The sequence below is a fragment of the Tachysurus fulvidraco genome, chromosome 4 (assembly GCF_022655615.1).
Source record: "Tachysurus fulvidraco isolate hzauxx_2018 chromosome 4, HZAU_PFXX_2.0, whole genome shotgun sequence".
Lineage (NCBI taxonomy): Eukaryota > Metazoa > Chordata > Actinopteri > Siluriformes > Bagridae > Tachysurus > Tachysurus fulvidraco.
This window is the reverse complement of record NC_062521.1, coordinates 16,356,375-16,370,772: the sequence shown is the minus strand read 5'-3', so window position 1 is coordinate 16,370,772 and position 14,398 is coordinate 16,356,375. Positions and strand designations below refer to the sequence as shown.

Here is a 14,398-nt window from a genome sequence, read left to right as displayed (position 1 = left end):
AGGTCTCAGTCATCTGACACCATGCAGAAAGCGAGATATCAGAGGGTCCCTAGCCAAGGAGGCCCCAAGGACAGGTTCGTGGTTAGTAGCAATGGCAGACATGTACACCATTAAAGTAGATGGGGACAGGCCCTGAGAGGCTAGACTGCAGGAAATCCAGCACTGTAATGACAAGGAAGTGAACTAGATCCTGACAGCTTTCATTGCACTAGAGGCAGAAAAGCCTCCACATCAGAGCATACAGCTTCTTAGTGGAGGGAGGCCTAGCATTGTATAGAGTCTCTGTCACTTCAGATGAGAGGCCTGCCTCTAGGAACTGTTCCCCCTCGGGGGCCAACGAGGAGCAACTACTGCATAAGAAGGTTGATTTAGTCATGGCGCACTCTGGCTAGAGAGCCACCGCTGTCTGTGAGGTTAAAAGCCTTCATGAATGGCCCACGTCTGGTACACGGATTCCCTGGAGGTGCAGCAGTGCCAGGGCAGCATCCATGCACTTTGTAAATGTGCATAGTGAAAGGGCTAGGCCACAAGAGCAAAATAAATACTGCCTGTAAAAGCCAGAGTCCTGATAACATGTGCTATGGCCTCTTTCCTGAGAAGCGAGAGAACTTCCTCTTGGAGGAACGAGGTTTGGTCTGTGCCAACAACAGTGGGCAGCACAACCTGACAGGGGGAGGCCACTGTGACACACCCAGCAGAAGCTTCCATGCTATCAAATGGTCTGACATTTAGGTGAGGTGTCAGGTGTTACTTTGCTCGCCTCGCCTAGTGCCCTGAAACAGCAAGCTGGCAGGGACAAACCCAGGAGGCCGCAACACATAAGGAGCAGAAGCATGGGTGGTCATGGCTGAACCCCGAATCACATTAGGTGGCGGGGTAAACAGTAGTGGAAATGCCCCTAAAAGGGCATCCTTGGAAACTCTAGTCCTCGGACATTAGGATTCCTTTCTGACCTCAGATGAGCTTCTTGGTATGCCTGCAAAACAGCAATTGTGTGCATCACCACACCAGCTTAACTTACAGGATTGTAGGCCTTCCCTAAAAGGCTGAGGAGAATAGACAGGCAGAATATGGGTCATACCACCGCCTCAACACCACAGTGTGGAGGTCTTCAAAGATGAGAGATGCCTGCATGGAGGCGGTGTGAAGTTAGGTAGCGACTTGCTGGCACGTAATCACTTTGTCATGTGTCCTTCACGACCCATTAAATTGGTGTGTGTGTGTTTCGGACAACACTTTCGCAAAGAAGCATTTCCATAGCTTAAGCTTTGACACAGCGTCGGGTTCCCTCGAAAGAGAACCCCCATTTTATCACAATTATTTTTTGTCTTTTCTGTCTAGACCAGCATTCCAATAGGCTTTCTCAAATCAACACACATTTGAATATATTTTTATTGTCATATGTCAAAATGTATTGTTTAAAAGTGATTTGACACACAGTAATTCTGCTTGGTATGATGATTGAGAAGGCAACGTGATTTTTGTCTTCTTCTATTTCCTTAAAGCTACGCACAAAGATCATTGAGAAGAATGCAAATCCGGAGTGGAACCAGGTGATACACCTCCAGGTCAAGGTGAGAATGTGTGATGATATGGTACCTCTTTAATGAATGCACTGTAAAAAGGGATATGTGGCCAGACAGAAAAAAATATATGATGTATCTTTAACAAAAAATATTTAGTTTGTCACCAAAGCATGGTTTCATTGATTATAAACAAAACAATTTTCTAATTACTAGATTGAGTGATAAAACATGAGTACGATTAATTCACATTAAAAACACCAGTGTTGTGAGCTTGACTCTCAGCTCAGGTGCACACTGTGCTAATCTTTTTCAGAGGTTTGAAAATAGACTTTCGAATCAATTTTGATGGATGAAAATTAATTGTGCTAAAGTTATTCACTTTATTCATTTGGAACCAATGTGAACATTTGAAATAAGTAAAGAAAATGAGTTTTTATTCCAGTTTGCAATTATTGAAACAGGTTATTGTCTTTGTTTTTAAATCCTTGTTTAGTTCCCATCAATGTGTGAACGTATCAAACTTACTATGTTTGACTGGTAAGTTTCTAAAAAACTGGATTATTTCATACAATCTACTGTATGCATGACCTTAGAGGATTTGTCTACCTGTATATCTTGTGATAGTTAACTATTTGTGTGCCTCACCTTCTTGTAGGGACCGCTTTACAAGTAATGATACTGTTGGGACCACATACTTAAATCTGTCCAAAATATCATCATCTGGTGGTGAAGTAGAAGGTAAATGTCCGTGTTTCTGCCTTGCAACTTGTACACATTATGGATGACGTATCAAAACATTAATTAACCAGATGTATTTTTCTAGCCGTAGCTCATAGTGAAAATGGAGGGCTGCCAGGATCTGTTGGTTCTAATCATAATTCCTCCTATTAACCCAATTGCTTGTTTACTATGCTTATGTACTATGTGCCTACAAAGACCATTTTTATTCAAGTGGTTATTTACTGAGTTGGAGTTCTGTTACTAAGGTCCTCTCGCTTTATTTCAGTCGACAGAATGGCGACTGAGGTTGGCTTTCTTCCAGCTTTTGGTCCTTGTTACTTGAACCTTTATGGGAGCACAAGGGAATTCTCTGACCTTCCTGACCCATATGTGGAGCTCAATTTGGGGCAGGTACTTGAATTTCCTAAATACAGCATTTTTACATTATACATTTGGTACGTCTGTGGCCAAAAGTTTTGAGAAATACTCTTCATGTAGAGAAATACTCTTCATGTAGAGGCCAGTTTAGAGAAATTGTTTGCCACATGATATCATTGGTATGCAAACTGATTATAAATCAGTGTGTAACCACAAGGAAAGCATATGTAAGAACATGCCCAAAATGCTCTTTTGATTTGTCATTGTTTGCTTTACATAAATATTGTGTTTATAGGTTTTACTGGTAGTATTTGAACTGTTGTTAAGATCTACGCAATGGCTGTAAATGCTATGAGTCATAGCATGCTTGTATATGACAGGGTGAGGGGGTCGCCTACAGGGGCAGAGTTCTCATTGAACTTTCTACTCGGCTGGATGACAAGATTGACAAGAAAGTGGATGATCTCAATAACGATGATGTCCTAGTAGCACAGGTGACAACATGCAGCACATGACACATACAGTACATATCACCTCTCCAAATGCGTTTCACTGCTTCATTGCTTTTATTTATATGTAAACATTCTCAGGGAAAATTACAAAAAAGAACAAGTTAAAGGATATGAAGATAATTTAATACATTTAGGAAATAGAGGAAATGAAAAGTAGTAATGAGCTTTCAGTTGTGAAGCACTGTAAGTACTTTGGATGAAAATGAGTTGGCATTTAAAATATTGTAATATAAGGTATTCACTTTTTCTGTGTATTTTTTTTTTTTACTCTATAGATATTATGCTCTAATTCAACTTAAAACAAAAGTTTTACCTTCCGTTTTGTGTATACAGTCCATTTGGCCTCATGCATGTTTATCATTTGCAGAAAGTCATGATTTATGTTAATTATTATTCTAGTTACATGGACTATTATTGACAGCAGTTGCTGCAGGCAGTAATATCCCAGTCAGACTTGATTTTTTCACTGACTTTCCTACTGTAGCTGGCTAAATATTACATGCCAGTGTGAATGGTAAAATAAGTCAAGTAGTAGAACTTAAGCATTCAATGTAACCAGGCCTATTTGTTTAAAATAACACCTTAACTTAAGAAGAATATCATTTACTATGTGCTTTGTAAAATGTACAGTAGTTTACTAGTGTTTGTAAATCTGAGATGATCGATACGTAAACCCTGCTGATCATTTATTTAGACTTTTATCCTCCTGAGACCCTAACCCTAACCCTGTTGTGTACATTACAATTTCTACTGACTGTTTCTCTTAATTCATAGCTGATAACTATAAATTTAATCAGTGTTTTCAAGGAAGCAGTTTCGCAAAATAATTATACCTAAAAGTCCTCATATAAGGTTGGTACAATAAACATATATAGACAATGAAGTTGTGAGAAAATGTTATGTCCTCAAATGAGGATATTCGCTTCTCAAGAGGTTAATACTATAGTCACATAGTAAATCTCTTTCTCTCTGTATATAGAAGTACCAGCGAAAGAGGAAGTACTCCCTCTGTGCAGTGTTCCACAGTGCGTGCATGCTGCAGGAACCCGGGGAACCTATCCAGTTTGAGGTTAGCATCGGCAACTATGGCAACAAGATGGATTCGACATGCAAACCCCTGGCCTCCACCACTCAGTACAGCTGTGCTGTGTTTGATGGTGAGATTATTATGGCTGCTTGGATATACAGTATGACAAATACACATAACTATGTGCCTGACTATGACTGAGCCTGCTGGTGTGTGTTACAGGAAATCACTACTACTACTTGCCCTGGGCTAACACCAAGCCAGTTGTTATTCTTACTTCGTTTTGGGAGGATATCAGCCATCGTTTGGATTCAGTGAACATTATTCTCTTTATTGCTGATAGATTGGTAGGTCTTTATTGAATCTAAGAGCACGAGTCTTATAATTACAAAACCTCAGTTATGTTAGATTGTTTCTGTTTTGTTTTTTGTTTTTTACCAGCAAGCCAACATTACCACACTGAAGACAGCTATACTAGCTGTTACTGAGACACGACTAGCTGAGATCTGGCTGAAACTCATCAACCAGCTCATTGAAGACCTTACAAAGTAAATCCACCATCAAGAACATGCTTTATTTCTGTCATCATTGGTCTAATAGCATTATACCAATAGCATTATACCAATGTATAGTGGTTGGTGGTATAGTGGGTCTAGTGTATAGTGGGTTATAGTATATAGTGTACCAGTGAGAGGTTTGGAATTTTTAGCTTGCTCTGCAATCTGCAAATGGCAAGATATTCCCCCTCTTATTACACCCTATTCCTTGTCTCCATTTGTGTTTTATTTGTTCAATTCATAAATTAATTAATAAATGGGGCAAAGCTGAGCTGCTTTTGTTTCACAGGGGAATATGGTTCATTTCTTGATCAGAAAAAATATATAACTAAAATCATTATTTGAAGAAATTATACAAGTCTGTTTTTTAGTAATTAATAATTAATCATTATTACAGCTCAAGAATCATTATGCAAAATTACATATCACAACTTTAAACTCCTTATTCCTTTTGCTGCATTTTTATTCACTTCGCTGGCTTTCTACACTCCCACTTATCTTATTTGAAATATATTCTGTCTTTTAGTTACCGGGTACCAGACCTGAAGGGCAAGCCTAACATGACAGCACTGGATGGTCAAATCAAAAAGCTACGAGACACAGCCTTAGTCAACATTAGAGATGCCGCCTGCCGTATGAAGGAAGAGGCTACTGATGTTAAAGCCACACTGACTGACATAGACGATTGGTTAGAACGCCTACAGCAGATTGCAGAGGAGGTTGTGTACAATTTGCTGCATTTATGTTCTTTTTTTTTGCGAAGTCTTTTTATTGTAAACAAAGTCAAATAACAATACAATCCCATTTTAGTTTTTCATCGGAAAAAAAAACCAGTAAAGTAAATGTATTACAACAACAACAATAATAACAATAATGGAAAGAAAGTAAAAAAAAAAAAGAAAAGAACAAACCCGCTTACCCCAGGTCCTGGCCCTTTTTAACTATCGATTACAAGTCATTTAAAATTTACAAAAGAAGAAAACCTAATCCGGCAAAACCTGAAGGCCCATGAAATATGAAATAAACGATTGCCATTTATGAAAAAACTTGGAGGTATTACCTCTTATCGTATATTTTATTTTCTCAAGCTTAATAAAAAAATGCTGTATCCTTTAGCCATTGTGAGTGGGATGGTGGGACAGAGGACTTCCACTGAAGAAGAAGGCGACGTCTGGCCAACAATGATGTAAAACTAATAACTTCTTTTTGGATATAGTTTAACTGAGATGCTTCATCTGGAAGTCCAAATATAGCAATCAATGGGCAGGGTTGCAAATGTACTCCCAGAATAGTGGACATCGTGCTGAAATAACCCGACCAATAATTATATAGTTGTGGACAGAAGAAAAACATGTGACTCAGGTGGCATTGTGCGTTAGAGCATCTGTCACATTTGTCCTCGACATCTGGGTAAATTTGAGACAATCTATATTTAGAAAAATGCACCCTATAAATGACCTTAAACTGGATAAGTGCGAGACGAGCACACGAAACATTACCAAAGCCATTCACAACACTATCCCACCACCCGTCCCCAAGCTGAAGTCCCAGCTCTCCTTCCCAAGCAGCCTTTGTTTTGGAGGTAGTTTGGTCACAGAAATCCAGAATATGTTTATAAATCTCAGAAACAGCACCTTTTCCTTGTGATTCATAAGGAAGCAAACCTTACCAGTGTTGGAGAGGTGGTGCTGAGGGAAAGCCAGGAAAACATTTTTTAACAAAATGCCTAACTTGAAAATATCTAAAGAGGTGGCTGGCAGGTAACCCATACAATGACGACAAATTAGCAAAACTGTGAAAAAGTCCCTCTGAATATAAGTCAAGAAGACAGTGTATACCTTTGCTATACCACACTAAGAAAAAAGAATCCAGACACGAAGGGGGGAAATGATGATTGCTACATAATGGACCTAAAGGAGAAGCAGTTACAAACTTGAAATGTTTCCTAAATTGATACCAGATTTTTAGAGTATTAAACACAACAGAGCTTTTAACATACAAAGAAATTTTTATTGGAAGAGAAGAGTATATAAGAGCAGGTATAGAGGATGAGGAAGAACATGACTGGGCTTCTAACTTACACCATGCTAAATGAGGTGACTCAACCCAGCACCGTATCTTATGGATGTGTGCTGCCCAGTAATAAAACTGAAAATTTGGTAGTGCCAGACCACCGCTAGACTTACATCTCTGGAGTAATGACTTACGCACCCTGGGACATCCCCCGGACCAAATGAAAGCATTAATCGTTTTATCTAATGAGTCAAAGAAATGTTTAGGTAAGAACAATGGGATTGTTAGAAATAAAAAAAGAAATTTAGGCAGAACATTCATTTTTATAGCATTAATCTTCCCAATCAGAGACAAAGGCAGACTATTCCATCTCTGAAGGTCAGACTTCATCTTAGTTACGAGTGGAGTAAAGTTTGCAGAAAAAAGACCTGAAAATGTACGTGTCACATTAATACCAAGATATCTAAATCCAGCGGGACTGATTTTGAAGGGCATGTCCAGATGCTTAAGTTGCAAAGCAGTTGTGTTAATTGGATAGCATTCACTCTTCTGAAAATTTAATTTATATCCAGAAAAGGAGCTGAATGTATCAAGAGTGGACAAGATACCAGGTAGACCAGACACAGGGTCTGATACATAGAGCAACAAATCATCTGCATACAATGATAGTCTGTGTTCGATGCCGTTCCTAGTGACGCCTTTAAATAAAGTAGAGGATCGTAATGAAATGGCCAATGGTTCAATGGCCAAGGCAAATAAAGATGGAGAGAGAGGGCAACCCTGACGTGTCCCACGTTTTAATGTGAAATACTCTGAACGCACATTGTTTGTTTGAATGCTGGCTTGAGGTGATGTATAAAGTAATTTCACCCAACCAATAAATTTATTACCAAAACCAAATTTTTTTAATACAGCGAATAAATACTCCCACTCTACCCTATCAAATGCTTTTTCGGCATCCATTGAAATCACAATCTCGGGTACCGTTTCGGAATGTACAGTATGAATAATATTTAAAAGAGTGCGAGTATTAAAAAATAAATGACGTCCCTTAATAAAACCGTTTTGCTCCTCAGAAATAATGCTGGGCAACACACTCTCTAAGCGCAGAGCTATAGTTATTGCCAGAACTTTAACATCAGCATTTAACAAAGATAGAGGCCTATAGGAACCACACAAAGTTGGATCTTTGTCACTCTTCAAAAGAAGAGCTATCGAAGCTTGGGTCATAGTAGTTGGGAGCAAACCATTTTCCAAGGATTCATTAAACACTGACAAAAGTAGAGGTGCTAATTTATTAACAAATTTTTTAAAGAACTCAATAGGATACCCATCAGGTCCCGGGGCTTTATTGGACTGCATCGCTTTAATTGAGAATTTTATTTCTTCGAGGGAGAGTGGGGCATCTAGTTCTTGTACATGGTCAGAATCAATGGTAGGGTTTTCAAGATTGTCCAAAAACTGATTCATAATATCAATATCATCCGGAAATTCGGATTTATACAAAGAGGTATAAAATAATTTGAACGTGGCATTAATTTCTACCGGGTCTGTAACAATTACATTAACATTATTATTAATTTTAGGTATCAAACGTGAGGCAGATTGACGTTTCAATTGGTGAGCCAATAGTCGATTCGCTTTATCCCCATGTTCATAGTAAGTGCCGCGTGTCTGTAATAACAATCGCTCTACTTCCTTAGTGGAGATCAAATCAAATTCTGTCTTAAGGTTAAGACGTTTCTTAAACAGTTCTGGAGAGGGATTGAATGCGCATTCTTGGTCAAGGATACCAATGGCAGAATTGAGTTCTGTAAGCTTGGTCTTATGTTTTTTATTATAATGTGAAGAGTATGAAATAATCTGCCCCCTAAGGAAAGCCTTCAGTGACTCCCAAAGTAAAGACGATGATGTAAGTTCGTTCTGATTGAAAAGGAGAAACTCATCAATAGAAGTGGACAGAAATTCACAAAATTTGTTATCTGCCAACAATAGAGAATTAAATCTCCAAAGGGGGGGGAGTAGATCTGTGTGGACAGCTGAATATCCAGAAATAGTGGTGCGTGATCTGATATTAAAATACTTGAATAATCAATGGCAGCAACAGATGAATTCAAGCTGTTATCTATGAAGAAATAATCTATTCTTGAGTATGACTGGTGAACCTGAGAGAAAAAGGAGAATTTTTTAGTTAAAGGGTTACGAACTCTCCAAGGGTCAACCAACCCATTCTGATTCATAAAGTCAGAAAAGGATTTTGACATAGCTGACTGAGATATTGGTCGTGAACTAGATCTATCTAGCACTGGGTCAAGTACACAATTCAAATCACCTCCAAAAATCAATAAATGAGAATTTAAATGAGGTATGCTACTAAGTAATCTGTTGGCGAATTCAACATCATCAAAGTTAGGTGCATAGACATTTGCCAGCAGCACCTTTGTTTGCATTAACATGCCTACAACCATAAGATATCTGCCATTTTTATCAGCAATAACATCAATAGGTAGAAACTGAATATTTTTATTGATCAAAATAGCAACTCCTCTTGATTTAGAGTTAAAGTTAGAATGAAAGACATGCCCTATCCAAGAAGCCTGCAGCCTATAATGATCTTTAGATTTGAGATGAGTTTCTTGCAAAAACACTATGTCGGAATTAAGCCGTTTCAAATGGCTAAAAATTTTACCACGTTTAGATGGGCTACTCATGCCACGTATATTCCAGCTAGTGAAACGAACAGGTGGGCCTACACCAGGATTACCGGAATTCGACTTAACAGTACTCATTTAAGTGCACATGAATAGTACCAAATGGCCAGGACCCCCCCCCCCCCACACACACACACACACACACACACAAACATGAACATATACACACCCCGAAAAAAAGAAAGAAAGAAAGAAAAAGAAAAAAAGGGAAAAGAGAGAAAAAAAGAAGAGAAAAAGACAAGAACAAGAGAAAAAAACATTGATGCCACGTGATTGTGACATCAACTTGGAGAATAGCCTGAGACTAAGCTGCAGTAGAGAGATAGATAACTCCCACAGAGTCTTAATACTGAACATTAGGCAATATTATTAATGTAAACCCCATAATATAAACAGGAAGTAAACACACACCGATATTGCCATATTACTGCAAACTGAAACGCTACCCAATGTTCATCGTTTTTATATACTTCTTGGCCTCTTCTGCAGAGACAAAGTCTTTTTCCACGCCTTTATATGTAATCCGCAAACGAGCCGGAAAGAAAAGACCATAACGAACCCCTTCCAGGCCGCGCAATTGCCTCCTGACCTCATTAAATGCAGCTCGATCCCGGGCCACCTTGGCCGTGTGGTTGGGGAAAACGGACATCTTTATTTCACCCACAGCCTCTTGTCGTCTCTCTCTGGCACGCCGTAGAACATTCTCACAGTCGCTATAATAGTGAAACCTGGCAATAACAGTGCGCGGTCGCTCACCTTGTTTGGGCTTCGGCTGAGAGGTTCTATGTGCTCGGTCTATCAGCGGTGTTTCATCAAGTTTAAAAGTTTCCTTAAGTAGGGTAGAGACAACTGTATTGTTAATGACGGTATCCTCAGGAATCCCGACTATCCTAATATTATTTCGTCGTGACCGAGATTCGAGGTCCTCACACTTATTTTGCAGTGAAACAAACTCCGCGGTTAAATGTGCGAGTTTGTTTTTAAGCTCTGCTACATCATCAGTACAGACGGAGAGAGAATCCCCCATTTCTCCCACTGTACCTCTGAGTGTGGCCAACTCTGCGTCTGAAGCAGCCTTATCGTTCACCAGCTGTGTTTTTACTGACTGTAGGTCAGCTCTAATTGTGGACAAATCATCACCCAGTGCCGCACGAAGTTCGGTCTTAAAAATCTCAGCAATGTCTTGCTTTAAAGAGATTAGCAGTTCTCGCTTCAGGGACTCCGCATCAATTACCTGGGCGACTTCCCTGGGAGAGGTGGAGCTGCGGGGTGAAGACAGAGCCCCAGGGTCCGGGGTCGCTACCCGTGTAGCAGGCCTCAGTTGTTGGGTCGTGGTGGCACGGGTTTTTGCTGTTTTACCAGCCATGATATTATGTCCAAGTGGTGAAAAAAGGCTTTAACACAATATCCCAGGGGTGAATATATCAAAAAGGTAATCCAAATTGCGACATAAAATAACAATTACCATAAACTCTGCAGGAGTCTCAAATCACACGTCTTACTCCATTGGCTGCTCAACAGCGCCCCCCTGCATTTATGTTCTTGATAGTTTTTGTAAGAATGAGATACAGAGACATGTGTTGCTGAAGCATTAATTACTTCATGCACAGAAAAGCATTTCCTTTTCGTTTGCAGCCTCAGAACAGCATGCCTGATATCATTATTTGGATGCTGAGAGGAGAGAAGCGTATGGCTTATGCACGCATCCCAGCCAATGAGGTCCTCTTCTCCACCCTCAGTGAAGAAGCTACTGGAAAGTACTGTGGCAAGACACAGACCATCTTCATGAAGGTAAACCTTTGAAACGTTTGAGACCACAAAAAGGTAGCAGACCATGTTGCTCTGTTTTGTTGCAGTCATTCATTTATCACAGATATCTAGTTCAAAAGTGGGTCTAAAGAACAAATTTTATTTTTGTAGTTACTTTTACAAAATGTTTGATAATACTTGATATTTAAATTAGCTTTATAAAAATATCAGATTATACACAGACAGCACTTTTATACACTTTTATAAAAAATTAAGACAGAAGAAAGGGAGAGACATCAGATTACAATATATTTTATGTGGTATTAGGAAATGAGAAAAAATAAACAGCATTAAATGTCAGATGCAAAAAGAACAATGCCCAAATAATTTCTTGGATTTTTTATACAATTCTACCTACCACTTTACCTGCCAATACCATTCACACCCACCCACACAGTGAGCACGGATCGTTTTGTTTCCTTGGTTCCTGCCACAAAGTCTTTTGCATCATCAGGACTCAAACTCACATCTCGTCTCCATGCCCAGATTTCTAATTAAACAAACCAAGCATTAGGACTTGTTAAATATGTAAACAGCAGTGTAAATAAACTTAGGAGAGTCCTAAGGATATGTTTTTTATGATTACATTTTTGTAATACCTAGGCATGGCCAATATTACCATGTTATTGCTGTTTCTAGAACATTATGCAGTAGTTTATTGCCTTTGGGAAATTAAGATACAATCTTATATGTTTGAGTGGCTCTTTAACCCTTGTTGCACTTTCATTTGCTTTGGAGCATGAAGACATGATCTACTACTGTGCTAATGTGAAATAAATGAAAATTGTTCCATTGTTAAGGTACTTTTGGAACATGACATAATGATACAAGTGAGAGCTGTAATGCATTACCAATTGCCCACAAAATACTTTTTCATGCCATTTCAGTACCCAATGGACAAAAATAAAGGTGTGAAGATTCCTGTGCAACTGCGTTTGAACATGTGGCTGGGCCTGTCAGCTCACGAGAAGAAGTTCAACAGCTTTGCAGAGGGAACATTCAGCGTCTATGCTGAAATGGTAATACATAATGCATGTTGGTTTGAAACTAGAGCACAGAATTTGACTTAGGCTGTGTATTGCATAATTATATCATTATATTAATGAGCCCTCTCTGTGACAGTATGAAAATCAGGCCCAATTTTTTAGAAAGTGGGGATCCACAAGCCTTGTAGGCCGCCACAAGTTTTCTGATGTGACAGGGAAAATTAAGCTGAAGCAGGAGTGCTTTCTGCCACCACGTGGCTGGGAATGGGAGGGTGACTGGTACGTCGACCCTGAAAACTGGTAAGTGTCATAATGGTACATGGGAAATGTTTAAAATATATCAGGATTTATTATATATTTATTCTGGGATGTATTATTTCTAACAAAAACTACAACATTCCTGTCATGAGAAAATGTATGAGCTGGTATTAGTTCTGCTTCCTGGGATGTTATTCACACTATTCAGCATACAATAAGAGGAAATGGAGGCTCTTGGCCTAAATTGGCACTTGGCTTGGGTGATATAAACACATTCCATGAGCCAGCCTGGTTACATTGTTTAAACAGACAGCTAGGTTCTGTTAGTGACCCTGTCCCTCGATCACATCCAATATAAGCTATCTGGGATGTCATTACATGTGTGTGTGTGTGTGTCTTTATCAGTCTGCTGACAGAGGCGGATGCAGGGCACACAGAGTTCACAGATGAAGTGTATGAAAATGAAAGTCGTTTCCCTGGCGGCGAGTGGAAGCCAGCAACTGAACACTACACTGATGTGGTGAGGAAGTTAAAAAACCTCTATCAGTCTCTGACAGCACACACCTACAGTACGCACTCAAAAGATTTTAATGTTAAAAACCATAGGGCCATTTTTTAAATAAGTGAATCTCAAATGAAAAATGGTAAATCCAGTCCATATACAGAATTTGGCAGGTGCCCTTGACCAGTGCAATGTATAATTATTTAATTTATACAACGGGGCAGTTGAGGGTTAAGGGCTTTGCTCAGGGGCTCAGCAGCTTAATGGTTGAGGGATTTGAACTCACAACCTTCTGGTCAGTGGCTTGCATTTAGCTACATAGTAGCTGCTAGTTCCCCAATTCTGGATGGTGTCTGTGAAGAACATGCATGCAAATAACCACAGGTGCAGTTTGCCTAATTTACATACCACTGGCACAATGTAAACTTTGGCATGTGTGTGTGTGTGTGTGTGTGTGTGTGTGTCATACCTGTGTTTTTTAATTGAAAATGTATGTTTTCTTTTTGCTGTTTATATGGCAGTATTAACTAAATATCAGCTGTATGATTATAACTGGAAACAATGTAATATTGAAAATTTGTGATCACACTACAGCAGAGAATGTTGATTAAGCAATTAAGCAGTTAGGGAAAAGTGTTTTTTTTTTTAATATTCAAAGCAGTGAAAGGAATGGAATCATGAATCTGCACCATTTCCCCATAGTCCACCTGACTCAGGGAACATGGCATTATGCTATTTGTAAGTCAACACTGACTGAGACAGGTGCTGTCATATAAGCCTATTTCCCAGACAATAGCTAAACCAAGCAAGCTGAATGCAACTGTTTGTTCACAGGATAGAGTGATGTGTTTGTTCTGTGCAGAATGGAGAGAAAGCCCAGAAAACCAGTGAGATTGAATGTCCCCCAGGGTGGAGGGTGATACAAGACTGGAGCTTTGACAGCAACAGGGCTGTGGATGAGAGAGGTTTGAGATCATTCATCATATGAATTAGAAACATTTCTGTCTGACAAATTGTGGACTTCTGTACATGGTGCCTGTATACTCCTGTTGTATAAAACCTAAACATTTTAGAAAGATATTATTATTGTGGACATGTGTTAGATCGATTTCACAAGCCTCATAATTAGTGCGGGGTGCCCCACATAATGGTTGTTTTTCAAACTTGCAATGGTAACTGTGTGATAAACCTAAAAGTCCTTAAAGTCCATTCTTTAATACATTCTTCTGTAATATTCCCAAATTGTCCATGCTTAGAATCCTTTCAAACAATTTTTCAAATCCTTTCCAATCCTTGAGATTATTTACTTGAAGATGTTCGGTGAGGAGGTGATGAACTGGTTGCAACATCACTGTGATACCTCAGGAACACTGTTGTCAAGAAGACCTTATACATTCCT

At 39.2% G+C, this 14,398-nt stretch overlaps 1 protein-coding gene across 3 annotated transcripts in view; it reads left to right on the top strand.

Moving 5' to 3' along the window:
- Positions 1 to 14,398, top strand: part of LOC113636260 (myoferlin-like) — a 61,197-nt gene that overhangs the window by 28,384 nt on the left and 18,415 nt on the right. For all 3 annotated transcript variants that reach the window (XM_047812083.1, XM_047812084.1, XM_047812085.1), the window contains 14 exons: positions 1,506 to 1,574; positions 2,020 to 2,063; positions 2,182 to 2,264; positions 2,533 to 2,657; positions 3,005 to 3,118; positions 4,116 to 4,293; positions 4,386 to 4,510; positions 4,605 to 4,711; positions 5,247 to 5,439; positions 11,080 to 11,235; positions 12,141 to 12,272; positions 12,376 to 12,539; positions 12,903 to 13,017; positions 13,862 to 13,964. In XM_047812083.1, the coding sequence (XP_047668039.1) occupies positions 1,506 to 1,574; positions 2,020 to 2,063; positions 2,182 to 2,264; positions 2,533 to 2,657; positions 3,005 to 3,118; positions 4,116 to 4,293; positions 4,386 to 4,510; positions 4,605 to 4,711; positions 5,247 to 5,439; positions 11,080 to 11,235; positions 12,141 to 12,272; positions 12,376 to 12,539; positions 12,903 to 13,017; positions 13,862 to 13,964 (1,708 nt within the window). The remainder of the gene's footprint in view (positions 1 to 1,505; positions 1,575 to 2,019; positions 2,064 to 2,181; positions 2,265 to 2,532; positions 2,658 to 3,004; positions 3,119 to 4,115; positions 4,294 to 4,385; positions 4,511 to 4,604; positions 4,712 to 5,246; positions 5,440 to 11,079; positions 11,236 to 12,140; positions 12,273 to 12,375; positions 12,540 to 12,902; positions 13,018 to 13,861; positions 13,965 to 14,398) is intronic.